Raw genomic sequence first — 20,119 nt, 5'->3', positions numbered from 1 at the left:
GGTGGCGCAGCGGGTTAGCCCTGCTGCCTCACGGCGCCGAGGTCCCAGGTTCGATCCCGGCTCTGGGTCACTGTCCGTGTGGAGTTTGCACATTCCCCCTGTGTTTGCGTGGGTTTCGCCCCCACAACCCAAAGATGTGCAGGGTAGGTGGATTGGCCAGGCTAAATTGCCCCTCAATTGGAGAAAATGAATTGGGTTCTCTAAATTTATTTAAATAAATAAATAAATGTAAAATAGCCACAACCTCTCTGTAAAATAAATGCTTGTAGAAATAAAACTATTCATTCCGAATGGCAGAGTGACACACAGTGTTTGTAGTGAGTGGTAAATCAATAAAGTATCATTGATCGAAAAGTATCAGCTTAATTTATAACCCCTTCCCTTCAACTCCATGTCAGAGATAGGGTTGGAGTTTTGCCTTCCACCTTTAAGCTTGATCAAAACTTTGACCTGATTTACAATATAGTTTGTTACCAGACCAGACCCAGTGACACTGCCACTGAAAAGGACAAGTAGAACATTGTAGGAACCCCTGTTACCGCCTGCTTCCTTACTTGGACATATGTCATCATTTCTTGGTCAATATCCCTGAATCTCAACACACCATTGTGGAGCTTCATCGCCACAAGGACTGCAGCAATTCGAAGGGAAGTTCCACCAGCAACTTCTATGGGTAATTAGTGACCAGCAATAAACACAGTCTTGCCAACGTTGCTACATCTCAAGACGTTGCGCAAACCACTCCGATCGCAATTGGAATGCTGCACACCAGTGAGTAAGTTAGCTCATTTCCTTTTACCTGAGAATTAAACCAGGCACAGAAACACAAAACTATTGCCACTTTACTAACGCACCAACAAATACCATCATAAACTTTAATATTTTTAAAGTACCTGACATACTTGGGTAGATACAATAAATTGAAATTGGGCAGCACGGTGGTGCAGTGGTTAGCACTGCTGCCTCAGGGCGCCAAGGACCCGACCGGATTTGATCCCGGCACAGGTCACTGTCCGTGTGGAGTTTGCACATTCACCCCATGTCTGCCTAGGTCTCGCCCCCACAACTCAAAGATGTGCAGGCTAGGTGAATTGGCCACGCTAAATTGCCCTTGATTTTTAAAAAAAGAAATTAATTGAAATAACTTTGTTGCAGGATCAAACATTGTTAAATCGGTTGCAATAACATCAGCTGGACTACACCTAATATCGAATAAGGTTACAGTTCATGACCAGATTATGTAAATTGACAGGGTTGTTATAATGGACAGAGATGGGGAGGTGAGAGCACCGTTGTTGGTGTCACCACCATGGTGGTTGGGGTAGGGAGTGTGGTGGAACGTGTATCATTATCTCCTAAATCGTTCTGGCACTCATTTAGAAATTAAATACTTGTTGATTCTAATCTTGTTCTCATTTTGTTTCTTCACAGGGAACATTCAGCAGCCCAGCCAATTTGAAAACAACGTTCAAAGTAAGTGCTGCACCTTCACAGTTGAGCATAAGAAAGCATTCATGGAGCAAAATACACAAGTCCCAACAAGTGCTTGTATTTCACTGTACAACCTAGCTTGTCACTGATTCCATCTTCCTGGTTTAATCTGTGGGGAGAAAATGCTCAGAAATTCTCCCAGCCCTACTCCATTTAATATGTGTGAGGTCAGTGCCACTTCTCTTGGATGGGAAATCGCCATTTTTATTGTCTGCTTCCTCAGTGATAACACTCCCTGCGATGAGCCGGACGGTTGTGGGTTGAAGCCCCACTCCAGATAATTTAGGCTGACGCTCCGTTGTGCGATACATTCTCCTCCAGTTGTGGTAACCTCTATTTTTGAGCCTTGGGTAGAGGGGAGAACCCATTTATCACATGTACGAATGCAAACTTGGGGGCATCGCGAGTTGGAATCCCAGCCCAGATTAGGTGATCAAGAAATGTTAATAAAGGCAACTTTCAAAATGGTCTGAATGGTTTCACAAGAGATGTGGAGAGGGGGAAAAAAACAATTATTTGATTTTTGTCCTTTTTTAGTGAGGTGACATTGTGCATGTGTATTTGTATTTTAATAGAAAATATTGATTCTGATTCTGTTTTAGATTTCAGACAAGCAGTACTTACTCACTACGCTTGCAGCTCGTGCCAAGCTGAAGGCTTGGAAAGACGTTGACACTCTATTTACCACTAAGGTAACTTATTTGTATGAAGTTCACATGCATGTATCAATATCAGTCTATAATTACAGCAGCATGTGTTCTGTAATATTTTAACCCACTGATGTGTTTGTTGGTGAAATACCAGGTTTTATAGCTTTACTTTCTTGTTATTGAATGGTGTTAGATGTTCATAAAGAAAAAAATCTTGCATTTAAATAGCATCTTTCATGGCCAGGGAATCCCTCAAGAGCACTGTTGAGTTAAGTACTTTTGAAGTATAAACAGAACATTCTGGAAACACTGAACAGGTCTGGCAGCATCCGTGAAGACAGGGACAGAGTTAATGTTTGACGTTGTTGACCTTTTATCAGAACTGAACGTTTACAGTATTGTCACTGTTGTAATGTAGGAACCAATGCGGCTCAAATTTAAGCTCAGCAGGCTCCCACAAACAACAATATGATGGGCAGCGCAGTGGCGCAGTGGATTAGCCCTGCAGCCTCATGGCGCCGAGGTCCCAGGTTCGATCCCGGCCCTGGGTCACTGTCTTCAGAACAGTTGAGAATTGAGAACAGTACAGCACAGAACAGGCCCTTCGGCCCTCGATGTTGTGCCGAGTAATGATCACCCTGCTCAAACTCGCGTATCCACCCTATACCCGTAACCCAACAACTCCCCCTTAACCTTACTTTTTTGGACACTACGGGCAATTTTAGCATGGCCAATCCACCTAACCCGCACATCTTTGGACTGTGGGAGGAAACCGGAGCACCCGGAGGAAACCCACGCACACACGGGGAGGACGTGCAGACTCCGCACAGACAGTGACCCAGCCGGGAACCGAACCTGGGACCCTGGAGCTGTGAAGCATTGATGCTAGCCACCGTGCTGCCCCATGCTGTGTGGAGTTTGCACATTCTCCCCGTGTTTGCGTGGGTTTCGCCCCCACAACCCAAAAGATGTGCAGGATAGGTGGATTGGCCACCCTAAATTGCCCCTTAATTGGAAAAAATTAATTGGGTACTCTAAATTTATTTAAAAAAAACAAAAAAACAACAATATGATAATGGCTAGTTTCTATGATTGAGCGATAAATATTGAACAGGATACCAGAGAGAATTCCCCTTCTCCTCTGAGTATCGTGGGATCTTTCATGCCCATCAAAGAGGGCAGATGAGACCTCAAATTAACATCTCATCTGAAAAATGGCATCTCTAACAGTGCAGCACTCTCTTGGCAGTGCACTGGCGTGTCAGTCTTGATTTTTGTGCAGGGGTCCTGGATTGGGACTTGAACCTGGAACCTTGTGACTCTGAGGTGAGTGCACTACCAGCTGGGCCCAAGTAAATGAAGTGAAGTAATTTATTTTTTTTGGAAATGTTTTTTATTGAGTTTTCATATTTTATATCCAACAAATTACAAATTATTAGAAAAAAAAACACGCAAAAATTGACATGTATATTTACAGGTAAGCATCTTCATAATAACAACTGTGGCCGCCCCCTTTAACCGGCATACATATTCTACATTCCCCAATATGGCCGAGGCACATGTTTGTAGGCATTTGTTTACAATTTGGTTTTGGGCCTTAGCTTGCCATCAGACTGTCGCTTGCTGTTTTGTCTTTCCTTTTTTTTTGGAATAATTTTTATTCAAGTTTTCAACAACAAATTTTTATCACAACAGAGAAAAACAGTAACCCCTCCCCTCCAATACACCTCCCCAGGCAGCGTATTCCATATATTTACCACCCTCTGTGTAAAAAAACTTACCTCGCACATCTGTTCTAAACTTTTCCCCACGCACTTTAAACCTATGTCTCCTAGTGCTTGACTCTTGACTCTCCTACCCGAGGAAAGAGCATCTGACTATCCACTCTGTCCATGCCACTCATAATCTTGTAGACCTCTATCAGGTCGCCTCTCAACCTCTGTAGTTCCAATGAGAACAGACCGAGTTTATCTGACCTCTCCTCATAGCTATTGCCCTCCATACCAGGCAACATCCTACCTAGTAAATCGCTTCTGTATCCTCTCCAAATGAATTATATATTACCCGCATCATTTCATCTTTGTCAAGAATTGAGAAGTTTTTTTTCTCTCGAGCTTTATTTTGCCACAAGTTATTAATGTGGTCATTCAAATCCTGGGGTATGATAGAACACTTGTTTTGTTACCCGTTCAAAGGCTTGGACCACTGATCCAGGCAGACAGGTTCACACCCCACCACAGTAGCTGGGGAATTTTAATTCAATTGAGTCTGGAATAAAAAGCTAATGTCAGTAATCGTGACCATGTAAGTACCAGATTGCCATAAAAACCCATCTGGTTCCCTGATGTCTATCCTTAGCCGGCCAAGCCTGTTTGTGACTCGAGACCCACAACTATGTGGTTGGGCTCCCCTGAAGTGGTCTCCCAAGCCAGTCATTTATACTCAGGAAGATGGCTCACTGCCAACGACTCAAGGGTGATTAGAGATGGACAATAAATGTTGGTCTTGATGGTGATTTCAGCATTCTTCTCTCCTCCCCCCCAACCCCGCAAATGAATTTTGAAAACATTCCATTTGAATCGCCTTTCTCCTTTTAAATAGATGACATATCATTGCCTTCTGTTTTGATTTTAGAATTGGTTAGGATACACCAAGAAGAAAGCCCCCATTGGATTTCATAGAGTTGTGGACATCTTGCATAAAAACAATGCTCCAGTTGAGGTAAGATGCTAGTTTCTGATACTGTTGAGAAGAAATTTTCTCCATCCTCCTCCTTTGAGTAGGAATAAAACAGGCCACAAATCGAGGAGAGGCACAAGAACAACAACAATCCTTCAGTATGCTCTTGGTGCAACAGAATGGACCAGTACCCATGTATAAGTTGGGGCTGGCAACTGTTACAATCCCATGATAGGTCAATTAGGCTCATTCTGTGCATTGCCATTCTCTTGAGCTTCAAATTAACTTCCCTTGCTGCCCCACGTCGGCCTAAGTGTCGCTTATTTTTCAGTGATTTATTGTGTCGGTGACTTAGGTATGGGTTATAAGATAATATCATGTAAGAATATAATACCATTGTGTTTTGGGGTTCAGAAAGTTATCACTGCTACAAATGTCTTTTTTGTCTTGGCCGAAACCATTTGGGATGTTGCAATGACTCCTGGGGGAAATTAAATTATTAACGCTGGGAGGAGTTTTGTGCATTTTGTTTTGGGTACAGTAGAGGACACTACACTTTGCAACTTAGTCATGACAAATCTGACCCAGGGCTGTTTGATGTTGGGAAAAGTCAGTATTAACTCGCTACTGCTATCTTTTGTGGCAAATAAATATTACATCGGAGGTAGTTTTTTGCCACTGGGTCAAAACTTCCCTGACACCAGGTGATGGGACTGGGATGTCAGCAGTGGGATTTGAAGACTGTAAAACAGTTAATCTGTGGGATGTGTGGGTTCCTGCAACACATCGCGCCTCTCTAAAAAGAAAGGGGGCAGGATTCTCCGTTTTGCCGGCGCCCAGGGGTTTCCCGACGGCGTGGGGCTGCCCCACAATGGGAAACCCCATTGACCGGCCAGCGTAACGGAGAATCCATCCGGCGAGTCGAGGCTGAAAAGTGGCGTGGCGGGGCGGAGAATCCAGCCCAGGATGTTCCATGGAAAGAGAAGGGGGCCATTTGGCCCATCGAGCCTTTCTTTTTTGTTTGCTGGAGTTATCCAATTGGCCTCAATTGCTTGCTGTTTCGCCATAGCCCCGTAAGTATTTATACAAATTCCTTTTTGAAAGTTACTATTGAATCTGCTTGCTCTGCAGTGAATGCATTCCAGATCACAACTCACTGCGTTTTAAAAGAAAATGCTTCCTCATGCCGCCTCCGATTCTTTTGCCAATGACCAATGGTATTTCATACCGTATTGTAATACCTTTCTACAGGTTATTCAGGAATATGTTGCTTTAGTGGACAGCACAGAACTGAAGTTGAACCTTGCCACAAAGTACAAGTGCCATAACATTGTGATTGATGTAAGTATGAGTGTGGATTTATTTCTGCTGCAATAGAGAGGAGCTTCGGGCCAAAAAGAACAGATAGTGCAGTTTCATGCAGAGTGGCCATTTTTTGCATTTAACACTCAGGAGAGGGTTCATAAACAGCCAAATGTGTTTCATATCAGAAATGGTATGGATCAACTCGGCTAGATATCCTCTTGGACACCCCTTCCCCAACCGACCCTCATCCCTCTTTTCCCCCCCCATAAAACCGATCCTCACTCCCCACCCCCTGCAACCGATCCTCATCACCCCCTCCCAACCGATTTCCCCCCCGCCCCGAGCAACGGGATTTTCTTTTTTGCACTTTCTGTTCCCAAGCAGCTTGTTTATGGTGGCAAAGGCATAAATTGTCCTGATTCCCCTGAACCAATTGGATTGGATATGTTTATTGTCACGTGTACCGAGGTACAGTGAAAAGTGTTTTTCTGTGTGCAGTCAAACAGATCATTTAGTACATCAAAAGAAAATACGTAATAGGGCAACACGAGGTACACAGTGCCATTCCGAATCTCATTGCCAGAGACCTGAGAATCATAGAATTTACAGTGCAGAATGAGGCCATTTGGCCCATCGAGTCTGCACCGGCTCTTGGAAAGAGCACCCTACCCAAGCCCATACCTCCACCTGTTGCTCTGTTTACTTGCTATAAATATAGCAGTCAATACGATCGCCTTCCTTAATCCTAATTATGTTTACTTTCAGAGTCGCCAAGTATCTCTCGTTACCGCCACAAGGTTCAAACCGAATACCGATCAAAGAGCTAATACACCAGTTAGTTAGTTCAAAGTCAATACTATTTATTTACACATACAGTAAGATCTACTCATGCACAACAGTACTACAAACTAAACTATCTCTAACGCTAACGCCTATACTTAACTTTGGGTGCCCACTTAGTCAGAGGAACATTGGCCGTTGTTCGGATCTGAGGCTGTTGGGTTCAAAGAGATACAGGAGAACAGCTAAGGTCGTCCATCTGGTAGCGAGCGTTGACCTTGGACTTACTTGCTTCTGGTAATGCTGGTGGATGGGTCTCTCCGTCTGTGAGCCAAATCCAAGAGAGCGAATCTCTCGGGGGGGGGGGGGGGGGGGGGTCCTTCTTATACTTGGAGGGGCTTCGCGCGCTTTCAGGCGGGCCTTAAACTTGGCCCCAATTAATTGGGCAGCTTCTCGATCATTGTTATCGATCTTAACCAATAAAGGGGTGGGCGCCCTGATGGCTGGGCGTGTCTTAGGTGGCCATTGGCCTTGCTTTGTTTGTGTCTTTCGGTTGGGGTACTGGCGCCGGGATATCTGCGGCAGTATCAACTACCTGAGTGTTAGTCCTTTGTTCCTCGGAGATGGGCCATCAATATGCTAATCGACCCAGAGTTTCGATAACTGGTAACTGCTTCCCAACTATACATTCAGGCTCTGTGCCTGTTTATCGTTTAGTATTGTCCACATTTCCCTAGAGTCTCTGTGAGCATCCATTTTGTGTTCTGAAAGTGGCCATCCCAGATGGCTACACACCCTATCCCCATAACCCAGTAACCCCACCCAACACTAAGAGCAATTTTGGACACTAAGAGCAATTTAGCATGGCCAATCCACCTAACCTGCACATCTTTGGACTGTGGGAGGAAACCGGAGCACCAGGAGAAAACCCACGTGCACACAGGGAGAACATGCAGACTTCGCACAGACAGTGACCCAAGCCAGGAATTCGAACCTGAGACCCTGGAGCTGTGAAGCCATTGTGCTAACCACTATGCTACCGTGCTGCCCAAATGGTTGAGCTGGGAGGATTGGTTTAGGATAGAGGGAGTGTGGACTTATAAAAAGCAGGGCAAAATCAGACCCTCAAGAAAGATGAGCGAAGATGGTGGTAGTGACAATGACTTCAGATGTTGTTTAAATTGAAGATATAAATATCAGTTGAGATCTTTTGCTCCTAATTTAGACCTACAGGGATCTCAAAGACCGACAGCAGCTGGTTCAGTACAGAGACAAACTGGAGACAAACTCGCAAGAACACCGGAAGATAGACTATATCCTGAGCAACTCTGTAAGTTGAAAACAAAGTGTTAAATTTTAGCTAGTGCTGGGCTGCAATGTTTAAAGCATTTGTGACGGTTGACTTAAATCTTCTGGCCAAGAGTGACTATGTTAGCCTGCAACGGGGTCTCCGGATTGCTTTAGCAATGGTCGAGTTCCAGGCATTCGGACAATAACTGCCCTGTTAAAACCGTTGCTTCTTTAATGGCCGGAAGTGAAAACCTAACTTGAAAACAAATAAATGAAAAATGAATGCACCTTGCTAATGGCAGTTTTGAATATTATTGTGCTTTGCAGCAAATCAGATGGAAAAATTGATGAACCAAGATTCAAGGCAGCAATACCTCCTGTGCACATGATTCCTGAGGGAGACGGAGGTTGGAGAATCTCGCAATCAGGACAAGGAAGAAAGATCGATATCAACCATTTGAAAATCGCAGGAGCTCTTCCCCCTCATGATTTAAAATTAATAATTAAATGGGAACTTATAAACTGGAACTTAAAAACTAAGTGTCCTGTCCATACATTTGTATATTCCATGTGTATCAAGTTGTTCAATTGCAAGGTTTTTACTTTTTAAGAGAGTGGGTGGGACGAGGGTATGATGGGGAGTGGTGGAGGAGGTAAGGCTGGTGAAGAACAGCCATACTTCATGGGAGAGGGACAGATCCTCCCTCCAAGCTGAACAAAATACTAAGGACAAGAGACAAACTCTACTTCAGAACTTCAAGTATTTGGTTTTAGCCAGTGTTTATTGCTAGCTCCCCTCACGGATGACATCTGGAAACAAGAATGTGATATGAGAGAAAAGTTAATATATTTATTGTCTGCTTATTGGAACCTACCCGAATAATGCTTTTTTAAAAAAAAAGTACAATTCCTGAATATTACTTCAATATAAATGAGATGAAGCATCTTTGTTGTACAGAAACTGAAAACCAAGTCACACATTAAGAATACATTTTGTAATAAAATGCTGGTAGCATTCTACTTTGCACTTCATTTGTTTATTTGTATGGTGCTTTTTTGTTTTCTTCCTATCTTGGATCTTAGGTGAATGCGAGTAGGTTGGTGAGGGATGGAGGAAAGAGTGGGGAAAGTCTTGCTGGTTTTCCTTCTGGTGAGGTGGGAATTTCTCTCAATTATGTGGGGCTTTGCTGGGGCACATGGACTAGTCTTCGTAACACGAAGTGGGCTAAACCCAAGTCCTGTAAACTCTTTTTTTCGCAGGCTGAAGGTTTTCAATGGGATTCCCCATCCGGTGCTGCAGGGTGTAGGTTTTCAATGGGATTCCCCATCCAGAGCTGCAGGCTGAAGGTTTTCAATGGGATTCCCCATCCAGTGCTGCAGGCTGAAGGTTTTCAATGGGATTCCCCATCCAGAGCTGCAAGCTGAAGGTTTTCAATGGGATTCCCCACCCAGAGCTGCAGGGTGAAGATTTTCAATGGGATTCCCCATCCAGAGCTGCAGGGTGAAGATTTTCAATGGGATTCCCCATCCAGAGCTGCAGGCTGATCCCGAGGTGTCCCGCTCACTGCCTGAACCGCGCAGGACCCTCCCTAGCAACGCGTCCTCTCGCTGCGTATCCAAGGGTCCGGGCGGCCATGGCGGGGTCTGCGTCTACACCTGACAAAATCCGGAGCAAGCGGATCTTCCTCAACAACTTAGACTCGTTTGTGGGGAGTCATGTTGGGAAAGTTAGTGAGATCGCAAATGGTCACTGAGGGGCAGCGTGGGGGAGGGTTAGTGTGGGTGTGAGGGGGGTGTGTAGGTGGTGTGAGGGGGGTAAGTGTAGGTGTGGGGGGGCGGTTAATTTTGGGTGTGAGGGGGTTAAGTGGGTGTGGGGGGGGGGTTAAGTGTGGGTGTGTTGGGGGGTTCAGTGTGGGTGTGAGGGGGGGTAAGTGTAGGTGTGGGGGGCGGTTAATTTTGGGTGTGAGGGGGGTTAAGTGGGTGTGGGTGGGTTAAGTGGGTGTGGGGGGGTTAAGTGTGGGTGTGAGGGGGTACGTGTGGGTGTGGGGGGTTAAGTGGGTGTGGGGGGTTAAGTGTGGGTGTGAGGGGGGTAAGTGGGTGTGAGGGGGTACGTGTGGGTGTGAAGGGGTGTTAAGTGGGTGTGGGGGGGTTAAGTGTGGGTGTGAGGGGGTACGTGTGGGTGTGAGGGGGGTTAAGTGGGTGTGGGGGGGTTAAGTGTGGGTGTGAGGGGGTACGTGTGGGTGTGAGGGGGGTTAAGTGGGTGTGGGGGGTTAAGTGTGGGTGTGAGGGGGGTAAGTGGGTGTGAGGGGGTACGTGTGGGTGTGAAGGGGTGTTAAGTGGGTGTGGGGGGGTTATGTGTGGGTGTGAGGGGGTACGTGTGGGTGTGAGGGGGGTTAAGTGGGTGTGGGGGGGGTTAAGTGTGGGTGTGAGGGGGTATGTGTGGGTGTGAGGGGGGTTAAGTGGGTGTGGGGGGATTAAGTGTGGGTGTGAGGGTGTAAGTGGGTGTGGGGGGTTAAGTGTGGGTGTGAGGGGGGTACGTGTGGGTGTGAGGGGGGTTAAGTGGGTGTGGGGGGATTAAGTGTGGGTGTGAGGGTGTAAGTGGGTGTGGGGGGTTAAGTGTGGGTGTGAGGGGGTAAGTGTGGGTGTGAGGGGGGGTGGGTGTGAGGGGTATGGGTGTGAGGGGGGTTGTGGTTGTGAGGGGTATGGGTGTGAGGGGGTTGTGGTTGTGAGGGGTTTGAGTGTGAGGGGGGTATTGTGTGTGTGTGTGTGGGGGGGGGGGGGGGGTTAATGGGTGTGGGAGTTTGGTGGGAAGGGGCAATTGTGTGATGGGTAACCGGGCAGGTATGTGAGTTTTTTTGGGTTTGTGTGTGTATTTAACTATGTGGGGGTAAATGTGTGTGTGGAGATAGAGGTATGAGTTTGTTGGGCTATGTGTTAGGAGGGTAAGCGTATGTGAGGAGAGTGTGTGAGGGTTAATTGTATATGGGGCAAATATTAATGTCCAACTGTGGGGTTAAGTGTGTGTGCGCAAGCAAGTGTATGCAAATTTGCACGTGGGTAAGTATATGTGTAAGTGTGCATGCATGTTTATAGAAATTTGTCTCCTAAGTGTGCATGTATATATGCATGTGTACACAAGTATGTAAAGGAGTCTACATGTATACATACTCTTGTACACAATTCTGGTTGGGAAAATTCCAGAAGGCTGCATTGCGTAACATTGAACAACCCCTACCAGAGTGCCATAACCTACTATGGGAGGAAGCCCTAAGCAGCAGCAATAAAATGAAGAAAACCAAACCTGGAACGAAAGATGTTCAAGGAATAAATTGATCACTTTTGTTGAAATGCAATGGGAACCAACGTGGACGACATGGTGGCACAGTTGTTAACACTGCACAGCACCAGGGACCGCGTTCAATTCTGGCCTTGGTGACTGTGGAGTTAGCACGTTCTCCCCGTGGGTTTCTTCTGGGTGCTCCAGTTTCCTCCCACAGTCCAAAGATGTGCAGGTTAGGTAGATTGGCCTTGCCAAATTGCTGTCAGTATCCAAAGATGTGCCGGTTAGGTGGTGTTATGTGGATAGGACAGTGGAGTGGTCATAAGTAGGGTGCTCTTTTGGAGGATTGGCGCAGACTGGATGGGCTGAATGGTCTCCTCCTGCACTGTAGGATACTATGATTAGGAAGGATGTCAAGGTCCCATAGAGGGTGCAGAGGGGATATAGAATCATAGCAGGGATGTGGGACCTCAATTACATGGGTAATACATGAGAAAGTGGAGCCCTTGCCCTAAAAGCAGAGAAATCTGGCTGGAGAATTAATAGAGAATTTTTAAATCATGAAAGAGCAAATAAGGAAAATCTGTTTCACGTGGCAGAAAAATTGATAGCCAAAGGGCACAGATTTAAGGTGATTGGCAAAAGGAACAGGTTGTGAGGTGTTATGATCTGGAATGCACGGCCTGAAATGGTGGTAGAAGCAGAATCAGTGATAACTTTCTAAAGGAAATTGGTTAAATACTTGAAGGGGAAAAATATGTAAGACTATGGGGAAAAGGGGCAGGGAATTGAGACTGTTTCAAAGAGCTGGCATCGGCACAATGTACCAAATGGCCTCTTGCCTATGCATCAACGTAGATTCACTCGGGGTTGTCTAATGAGGAAAAGTGCAGCAGGTTGGGCCTTTATTCATTGGCATTTAAAGACTGAGATGTGAGCTTATTAAAACATATAATATTCTGAGGGGGCTTGCCAGGTTGGATACTGAGAGGATGTTTCCTTCAAGTTAGAGGGGTTTAGTTTCAAAATAAGGCTCTTCTATTTAAGGAGATCAGCAGGAATTTCTTCCACCAGTGGATTGTTAATTTTTGGAATTCTCTACACCAGATAGCAGTAGGGGCAGGTAAATTCAAGGCTGAAATAGACAGATTTTTGAACTACGAAGGTGTCACGATATGGTGAACAGGCAGAAAAGTGGAATTGAGGTCAAGATTTGAACCATGATCATACTAAATGGTGGAACAGGCATGAAGGGCCAAATAGCATACCCTTGTTCCTATTTCTTATCTTCATATCGTGATCCAGGACTATTGGGTGAAAAGACTGAAGAAAATGGGAGATTTTCCCTGTCGAAGGGAGGCAAATGAGAGGTAATGTGGATCAGAGCAATAATTTAACCTGAATCAACAAGAGTTATACAGGTTCAAAGCCAAATTTAAGACAGATTTCAGATGATAGTTCGTGAACACAAAAGGGGGCTTTTCCGCTCCCGTTTTCGTTGGCCTGATCTGCAACGGAACTGGAAAATCCTGCTGGAGGTGCAAATCGCATTTCACGCCAACATAATGGTGTTGATGTGATTGTCCCGCCCCGCCAGTGGTGAAACAGGAATCCCGATGTTTCTCCCATGACGTTTCTCCCAGGGCGTGCATCTGATGAGGCAGAACCCATCGAGGTGTTCAGAGTGAGTATGTTACGCAGGAGGGAGGGATCATTGAGCGATACATGGGACTCCTCAAATGCATTTCGAATGCCTCGACCGCTCCGGTGGTGTCCTGTATTACACAACCCGGAGGGTCATCCGCCTTTGTGTGTGGTCTACTGGCACAGCGCGGTGACTTGCTGGAGGCTGGGATGAGGAACATGTGCCCACCCCCAAGGAGGAGATGAGGAGGTTGCCGCACTAGCAGGGCTGGAGGAGGAACTGGAGGACCAGCCGGAGACTGGCAGGACAGGCACCAACGGCAAGTTCCAACAAACCCGGAGGGCTAGGGAGGAACTCCATACTCACCCGCTTCACATCGGACGTGCCTTGGTCCAATCAGTGAAACCGTACCCAACCCCCCATCTCCCACTCTTCTAGGGTCTGTGTCATATCACTCCTGTGTTGCTGGGACTGTGTCTGCACCGCCAGTCACTGTCGAGGAACAGGGGGTGGTGATGATAAGCCGCAGAGAGCTAAGCACCAGTGTTCCCTCAATCTATGCCATAGTCTGCCCCCTGCCTATTTGTTGAGTGCTTGCTCACCACCATCACGTGCACGCGGTTGTAACTGGGGAGGGGTAGATGCCTGGAGAGATGGGCGTCGGAGATTGGCCCCGCATTGCGGAACAAAGTGAAATAGGAGCCAAACTGGTTGAAGTGGTGTTTTTAATGTGTCCCAGGTTTCCCCACTCTCCCGAACTTGCCGCCCCCACATCCCCCCCAACCGTCTACCGCCTCCTCCGGTGCCCTCAGGGATCTTCAACGTGCTTAATCTTCCTAGCTCTACCACTATGTCTAGGTATGTCTAGGAGACAGCCAGCTGCTTACCACGTCCCGTAGTCTTTGATACCCCGGCGGGCGTCCTCTGGGGCTCAGGGGCTGGAGGGGCCTAGCGCACTTGTCGATGGCACATGCACAGTGATGCCGTTCTGTCCTGTGTGCTGACCTCAAGATACAGCCTCATCAGAGGGGTGGAACTCGGGGGAGCTGGTGGTCACCATACCCACTCCATGGGATGGGTTTGGATTGGCACCCAGCGCCCTCTCCAGCCGGTCAGTGCCCATAGGGCCCTGGGGTTCACCTCGGGATGGAGAGCCCTGGTTCAAGCCCCGGCTGCCCCTGCACCATCAGGCTCTGCCAGCCCTGGCAGCTCCCTGATTTCTGCATCTTTGTGTCGGCACCCTCGGCAGTATCGCTCAGTGATTGGGCCATGCTTTGCAGAGCCTCAACAATGCCCATCTGCGACTGGGACAAGCTCCGCAGCGCCTCGGCCATTCTCATCTGAGAGTGGGACATGTCCCACAGCATCTCATCAAGGTCAGCCTGGTACTGGGTAATATTCTGCTGAGGTCCTCAGCTGTGGCCGTCACTGACTGCACCACGCCTTGGACATCTTCGCCATGATACTGACGTCATGCACCAGGCTCTCCACTGCAGTCGCCACACTAGTAGTGTTGTTCTTGGTGCCTCACATTGCCAGCAAAATACCTGCGCCAGTCGCCTCTGTGATTCCTCCAAGCGGCTATGGACCTGCTTGGGTGTCGCTGAAATCCCTCTCTGAATGTCCCAGGCACACTTTAACGCCTCCATCAGCTCTGGGTAACCCTGAACCAGAGGCTCAGCATCAGGCTGGGACCCAGCTGGGACCTGGGATCCAGCAGACCTCCGAGTGCTGTCTTGCCTAGGGGTTCCTGCCTCCACCTGATGTAGATCAGCAGCTGTGTGGTGCTCATCACATTGTGCCCTAGAAATCTGTCCACTAAAGTTCCCACTGAGGTGTGTGTATCTACGCTGGTGGAGGGTGGGGATGACAGCTGTGACGTATCAATCGTGGCATCCTCGGAGTTCTCCTCCAAGGTGTTCTCTTGGCAGGCAGGAGAGGGGGCCACGCAGGATGGGCCGGCGGTGCCAGCTGGAGGAACTACAGGAGAAGGGTATGTGGTCAGTGGGAGGGATGGGTCAGTCAGTAAGGCAATAACAAGTCACATTGACAGGCCCTTCTGGTGGATCCTCACCTCTGCTGCGTCCGACAACCTCCGAATTGGTGACCGTTCTGTTCTGTTGCCCCAGTCTCCTTGAAGGTGGTGAGGATTTGTATGTCCGACATGCCTCTGCCAGTCTGGGCCCCCTCCTGGCGTTTGTGGAAGAGCTTCTGCGTAGACACAGAGAGGGCATCATTAGCCACATGCGTGGCTCACATTAGTGGGAGGGATGGGTGTGAACAAAAGTGTGGGGAAACATTAAAAGGGGAGATTGAAGGGAGAGTTGGGGGCCACATGAAAGGTTGGGGAGTGGATGCTCACGTGGGGGCGGAAAGTTCTCGGAGTGGGGGGAGGGTGTTGGTGTCACCTCACCCGTGCTGCCCGGTATAGGTCATTGACCTGCTTAGGTCACTGGAGGCCAGTCCTCCTGATCACACTTCCCAAGCTCAAGGCCGCCGCCACCTCATCCAGGCGGCACTGACTGCTCTGTGGCTCACCCTCCGGGACCTTCGGGGGAACAGGGCATCCCTCCTGGCCTCCACTGCATCGAGGAGCCTCCCCAGGACTGCATCCCCGAATGTTAGGGCCTGTCTTCTCGGCACCATGGCTGCGAGCTGAGTGGGGCTGGCTGTGCTCTTTAACCTTGTTAGCGGGGATGTGTGGGGGGCGCTGATGATTGCGGTCCTGGCGAATTGGCTGGTGAACCTTCATTTACAGCAAGAAGCCCATGGGGTCTCGTTAAGTGGACCAATCAACATTGAATAGCATTGCCGGCCTTGCTGAGCCGAGCACCGGGAAGCTATCGGCAGATCCCGCTCGCTACCACACTTAGAAATCTTTTCAGAGAATCGCACCCTAGGAAAGATAATTTAATAATAATAATCACATATGGTCACAAGTAGGCTTCAGTGAAGTTACTGTGAAAAGCCCCTAGTCGCCACATTCCGGCACCTGTTTGGGGAGGCCAGTACGGGAATTGAACCCACGCTGCTGGCATTGTTCTGCATTACAAGCCAGTTCTTTAGCCCACTGAACTAAACCAGCCCCTAATCGAAGCAAGGAGAATTTTAATTGAAGAGGCCATTAAAACTGGCAGCATCAGAGCTGTCGAAAATTGAGCAGAGCCTTTAACAGGTGGACAATCTGATGCCATTAAATTTACTGCCCTGCTGAAGTTGAAAGTTTTTCTCAGTTTCTCATTGACAGCAGTAAAATGAACTGCTGCAGGTTTCAGAGCATGGAAATTCCATTTTTATATGCTTGAAACAACAACCAAACGGACCTTTGCTAATATAATATATAACCTTTGCTAAGATCGTCAGTGCTGAAAGTTAATAATGCTGTTGGAGAACTGTAAAAAAAACACTTAATTTCTTGGTAATATGATGCATATTCCATCAGCAGGTTTTGATTTGTATCTCTTATTATGCTAAACCTGTATAAAACACTACTTTTGGGGTATTGTGTCTGATTCTGGGCACCACATTTTCATAAGGACATTAGAGATAGTATAAAAGAGATTTATGAGAATAGTTCCAGGTGGGGATAGCAGTTACATGGATAGATTGGAAAAGCTGGGGTTGTTCTCAGAGCAGAGGAGATGATAAGGATTATGAATGGCTTAGAGTAAGTAAAAAGAGGCACTATTTCCAATGGCTAAAGAGCCAATAACCAGAGGGCACAGATTTAAAATGATTGGCAAAGAACCAGATTTGTCATCTAACATTTTTTTTAATAGAACAAGTGATTAGGATTTGGAATGCACTGCCTGATAGAGCGGCGGATACAGATTCAATGGTAACTTTCAAAAAAGAATTGGATGAATACAGAAAGGAGAAAAAAATTTCAGGAGCGTCGGGGAGAGCAGAGGGAATGGAACAAACTGGATTGCTCCCCAGTGGAGCTGGCGCAGACCTGATGAGTCAAATGACCTCTTTCGGTGCTGCACTATCCTCTGGTTCTATGAACTCAAAGATTAAATTCTGATACCTGATTCATTTCCAGCACCTATCCAACTGTGTGGTTGGAGCATCGCTGGAGGAGCAGCTAATAGATGAAGAACAGATTGAGGAAGAGGCTGCAACAGTCAAAAGTATTACACTAACCAAAGGGACTTACCAGGTGGTGGGAACAGTGAGTGTGCCTGATGCCAAGCAGCCGGATTTTGCTTTTGAAGTCTTCTCTGTAAGTCCCCAATTCACTTTTCGAAGCAAAAATGTTCCTAAGATTATTATTTTTAAATTTACTAACAGGATTAATGTCTCAAACAGGACTGGAGTTTTTATAAATAGCTAAAGATAAGTGTGTATCTGTATGGTTTCTTACCAGGTCATTATGGCTTGATATGCAGAAGAGCTGATCGTTAAAGCAACATGTCTCAAAGCATGAACAAATGCTGCACGTGTATAACAGGCTAATCAGAATCTGAAAGGGCACCATAGGTTAAGGTTTCAAGTGTAACGTTAACCAGAACTGCCACAGTGAGACTGAAGAAGACACCTGGTCTCAGTGTTCACTGTAGCAACATCAGAGTTTAACTGAATTCCCCCAATTTCAGACAATATTCCCCCAATAAATATTGTTCCCATTCTGCTGTTTCCCATCCAAAAGAACCAATTTTGTCCTTCCTGTCTTTGTTTGCCTGCATTGCATGGTGCTGTCAAACCCCTCTTTATTTTCTTAGAGCTGTTCTTATATATTGCGCAGGAGGGCTTTCTCCAGCTTCCTCATTGGCATCCCCACCTTTACCCTGTGGAAACTCCAACTCATTCAGAACTCTTATTACCTGGAATGTTACCTCTTTGCTCACCAACCTTCATGAGCTCTCTATCCTCAACCTATCAACCTCAGGATCTTCATTGTCTTCCATAATATTTCTGCTTGCATCCTGTCTTCTTCCAACTCTAGATCTTCCTCCCCTGATCCATCATTGGTGGCAGAGCGAAGAAGTCAATGAATGGTTGCCACCTTCCGGGCGAACCCTGACACCCGACCCTCTCAAGGCGAACTTGATCTTTTCCAGGCCAAGAAAGCTCGCCATGTCGGTTAATCAGGCCTCTGACTTTGGAGGCCTGGACTCCCTCCAAGCCAGTGGTATCTGTCACCGGGCTACCAAGGAGGAAAAGGCCAGAACATCTGCCTCTCTCTCCCGAACACCCGGTCCTCCAACACCCCAAAGATCGCTACCCCTGGACTCATTTCCACCCTTGTCTTCAATACCCTGGACATGTCATCCGCGAACCCCTGCCAATATCCCCTAAGTTTTGGGCATGCCCAGAACATATGGACATGGTTCGCTGGTCCACCTGAACATCTGACACACTTGTCTTTCACCCCAAAAAATCTACTCATCCCGGTCGCTGTCATGTGTTCCCGGTGCACCACCTTAAACTGGATCAAGCTGAGCCTTGCGCATGTAGCGGTCGCATTGACCCGCCTCCGCCCATAGGCCGTCCTTCATCTCACCCACCAGTTCCTCCTCCCACTTACGCTTCAGCTCCTCTGTATGCGTCTCCTCCGCCCCATTAATTCTTTGTAGATGTCCGAGATGCTCCCCTCCCCCACCCATCCCCTAGACACTACCCTATCTTGAATCCCTCTTCATGGCAGGAGTGGGAAGGATGGTACCTGCCTGCGCAGAAAGACCCGCACCTGTAGATATCTGAAATCATTCCTTGCTGTCAGCCCGAACTTCTCCTCCTGCGCCCTGAAGCTAGGAAAGCTCCCTTCCAGAAACAGCTCCCCAATCTTCTCAATCCCCGCCCTTTGCCATACCCGAAATCCCCCATCTAAGCTCCCCGAAGTGAACCGATGATTGTTACATACTGGGGACCAAACCGATGCACCCACTGCACCAACAGATCTCCTCCGTTGACCCCAGATCCTCAGGGCCACCACCACCACGGGGCTGGTGGAATATCTCGACGGCGGGAACGGCAGTAGTGCCGTTATCAGCGCCCCTAAGCTGGTGCCCCTGCATGAGGCCGCTTCCATCTGTTCCCAAGCCGCCCCCGTCCCCACCACCCACTTCCTTATCATCGCAATATTGGCGCCCAGTAATAATTACTAAAATTTGGCAGGGCATGCCCTCTCTCCCCATTCCTCTCAAGCATCACCTTTTTCACCCGTGGGGACTTACCCACCCAAACAAAGCCCAAAATGATTTTGTTGATCCTCTTAAAAAAAAGGCCACGGTATGAAAATCGGGATGCATTGGAACAAAAATAAAAATCTCGGCAATATCGTCATCTTAACCGTCTGCATCCTCCCTGACGGTGATAGCGGGAGCGCATCCCATCTCCGAAACTCGCCCCTCATCTGTTCAACCAGCCGGGACAAGATCAACTTGTGTAACCGGCCCCAGTTGCGCGCCACTTGTATCCCCAGATACCTAAAGTTGTCCCTCACTAACTTAACGGTAGCTCCCCCAGCCGACCCTCCTGGCCTCTTGCCTGGACTACATACATCTCATTCTTCGTCATATTCAGTTTGTATCCCGAAAACCGGCCAAATTCCCCCAGAATTGTCATAAACTCCCTCATCCCTGCCTCTGGATCCGCCACATATAGGAGTAAATCATCCCCATACAGCGATACCCTATGCTCCACTTCCCCTACCCCCCCACCCCGAACCAGCCCCTTATAGCTCTCAGAGCAATTGCCAGCGGCTCTATGGCTAGCGCAAACAGCAGCGGGGAGAGGGTACATCCCTGTCTTGTCCCCCGGTACAGCATAAAATAGTCCGAGGTTGTCTTATTTGTCCTTACACTAGCTTCCAGAGCCTGGTACAGCAGCCTGACCCAGTCGATAAAGCCCCTACCAAACCACCTTTCTTAATTTTACCACAACTCTTTTTCGAGGAGTTTGATCTGAACCTGTGAAGGAACGTGGGAGATTTTGCTGCTTTAAAGAGAGCATATATTTATACATTTTTATACATAATTTCCTTAGATTGTCACC

General features: G+C 47.5%; 2 protein-coding genes across 5 annotated transcripts in view; both read left to right on the top strand.

Moving 5' to 3' along the window:
* Nucleotides 1-9,227, top strand: part of vipas39 (VPS33B interacting protein, apical-basolateral polarity regulator, spe-39 homolog) — a 45,133-nt gene extending 35,906 nt beyond the window's left edge. For all 3 annotated transcript variants that reach the window (XM_038773950.1, XM_038773928.1, XM_038773939.1), the window contains 6 exons: nt 1,432-1,473; nt 2,094-2,183; nt 4,776-4,862; nt 6,072-6,161; nt 8,131-8,235; nt 8,523-9,227. In XM_038773950.1, coding sequence (XP_038629878.1) covers nt 1,432-1,473; nt 2,094-2,183; nt 4,776-4,862; nt 6,072-6,161; nt 8,131-8,235; nt 8,523-8,543 — 435 coding nt within the window. In that variant the 3' untranslated portion in view covers nt 8,544-9,227. The remainder of the gene's footprint in view (nt 1-1,431; nt 1,474-2,093; nt 2,184-4,775; nt 4,863-6,071; nt 6,162-8,130; nt 8,236-8,522) is intronic.
* Nucleotides 9,228-9,800: 573 nt separating this feature from the next.
* The window catches only part of ak7b (adenylate kinase 7b), a 118,992-nt gene continuing 108,673 nt past the window's right edge, over nt 9,801-20,119 (top strand). For both annotated transcript variants that reach the window (XM_038773913.1, XM_038773908.1), the window contains exons 1-2: nt 9,801-9,922; nt 17,166-17,345. In XM_038773913.1, the coding sequence (XP_038629841.1) occupies nt 9,830-9,922; nt 17,166-17,345 (273 nt within the window). In that variant the 5' untranslated portion in view covers nt 9,801-9,829. The remainder of the gene's footprint in view (nt 9,923-17,165; nt 17,346-20,119) is intronic.

This window comes from Scyliorhinus canicula, chromosome 2 (assembly GCF_902713615.1).
Source record: "Scyliorhinus canicula chromosome 2, sScyCan1.1, whole genome shotgun sequence".
NCBI lineage: Eukaryota > Metazoa > Chordata > Chondrichthyes > Carcharhiniformes > Scyliorhinidae > Scyliorhinus > Scyliorhinus canicula.
The sequence above is the reverse complement of the archived record's forward strand: the minus strand, read 5'-3'. Positions and strand labels throughout refer to the sequence as shown.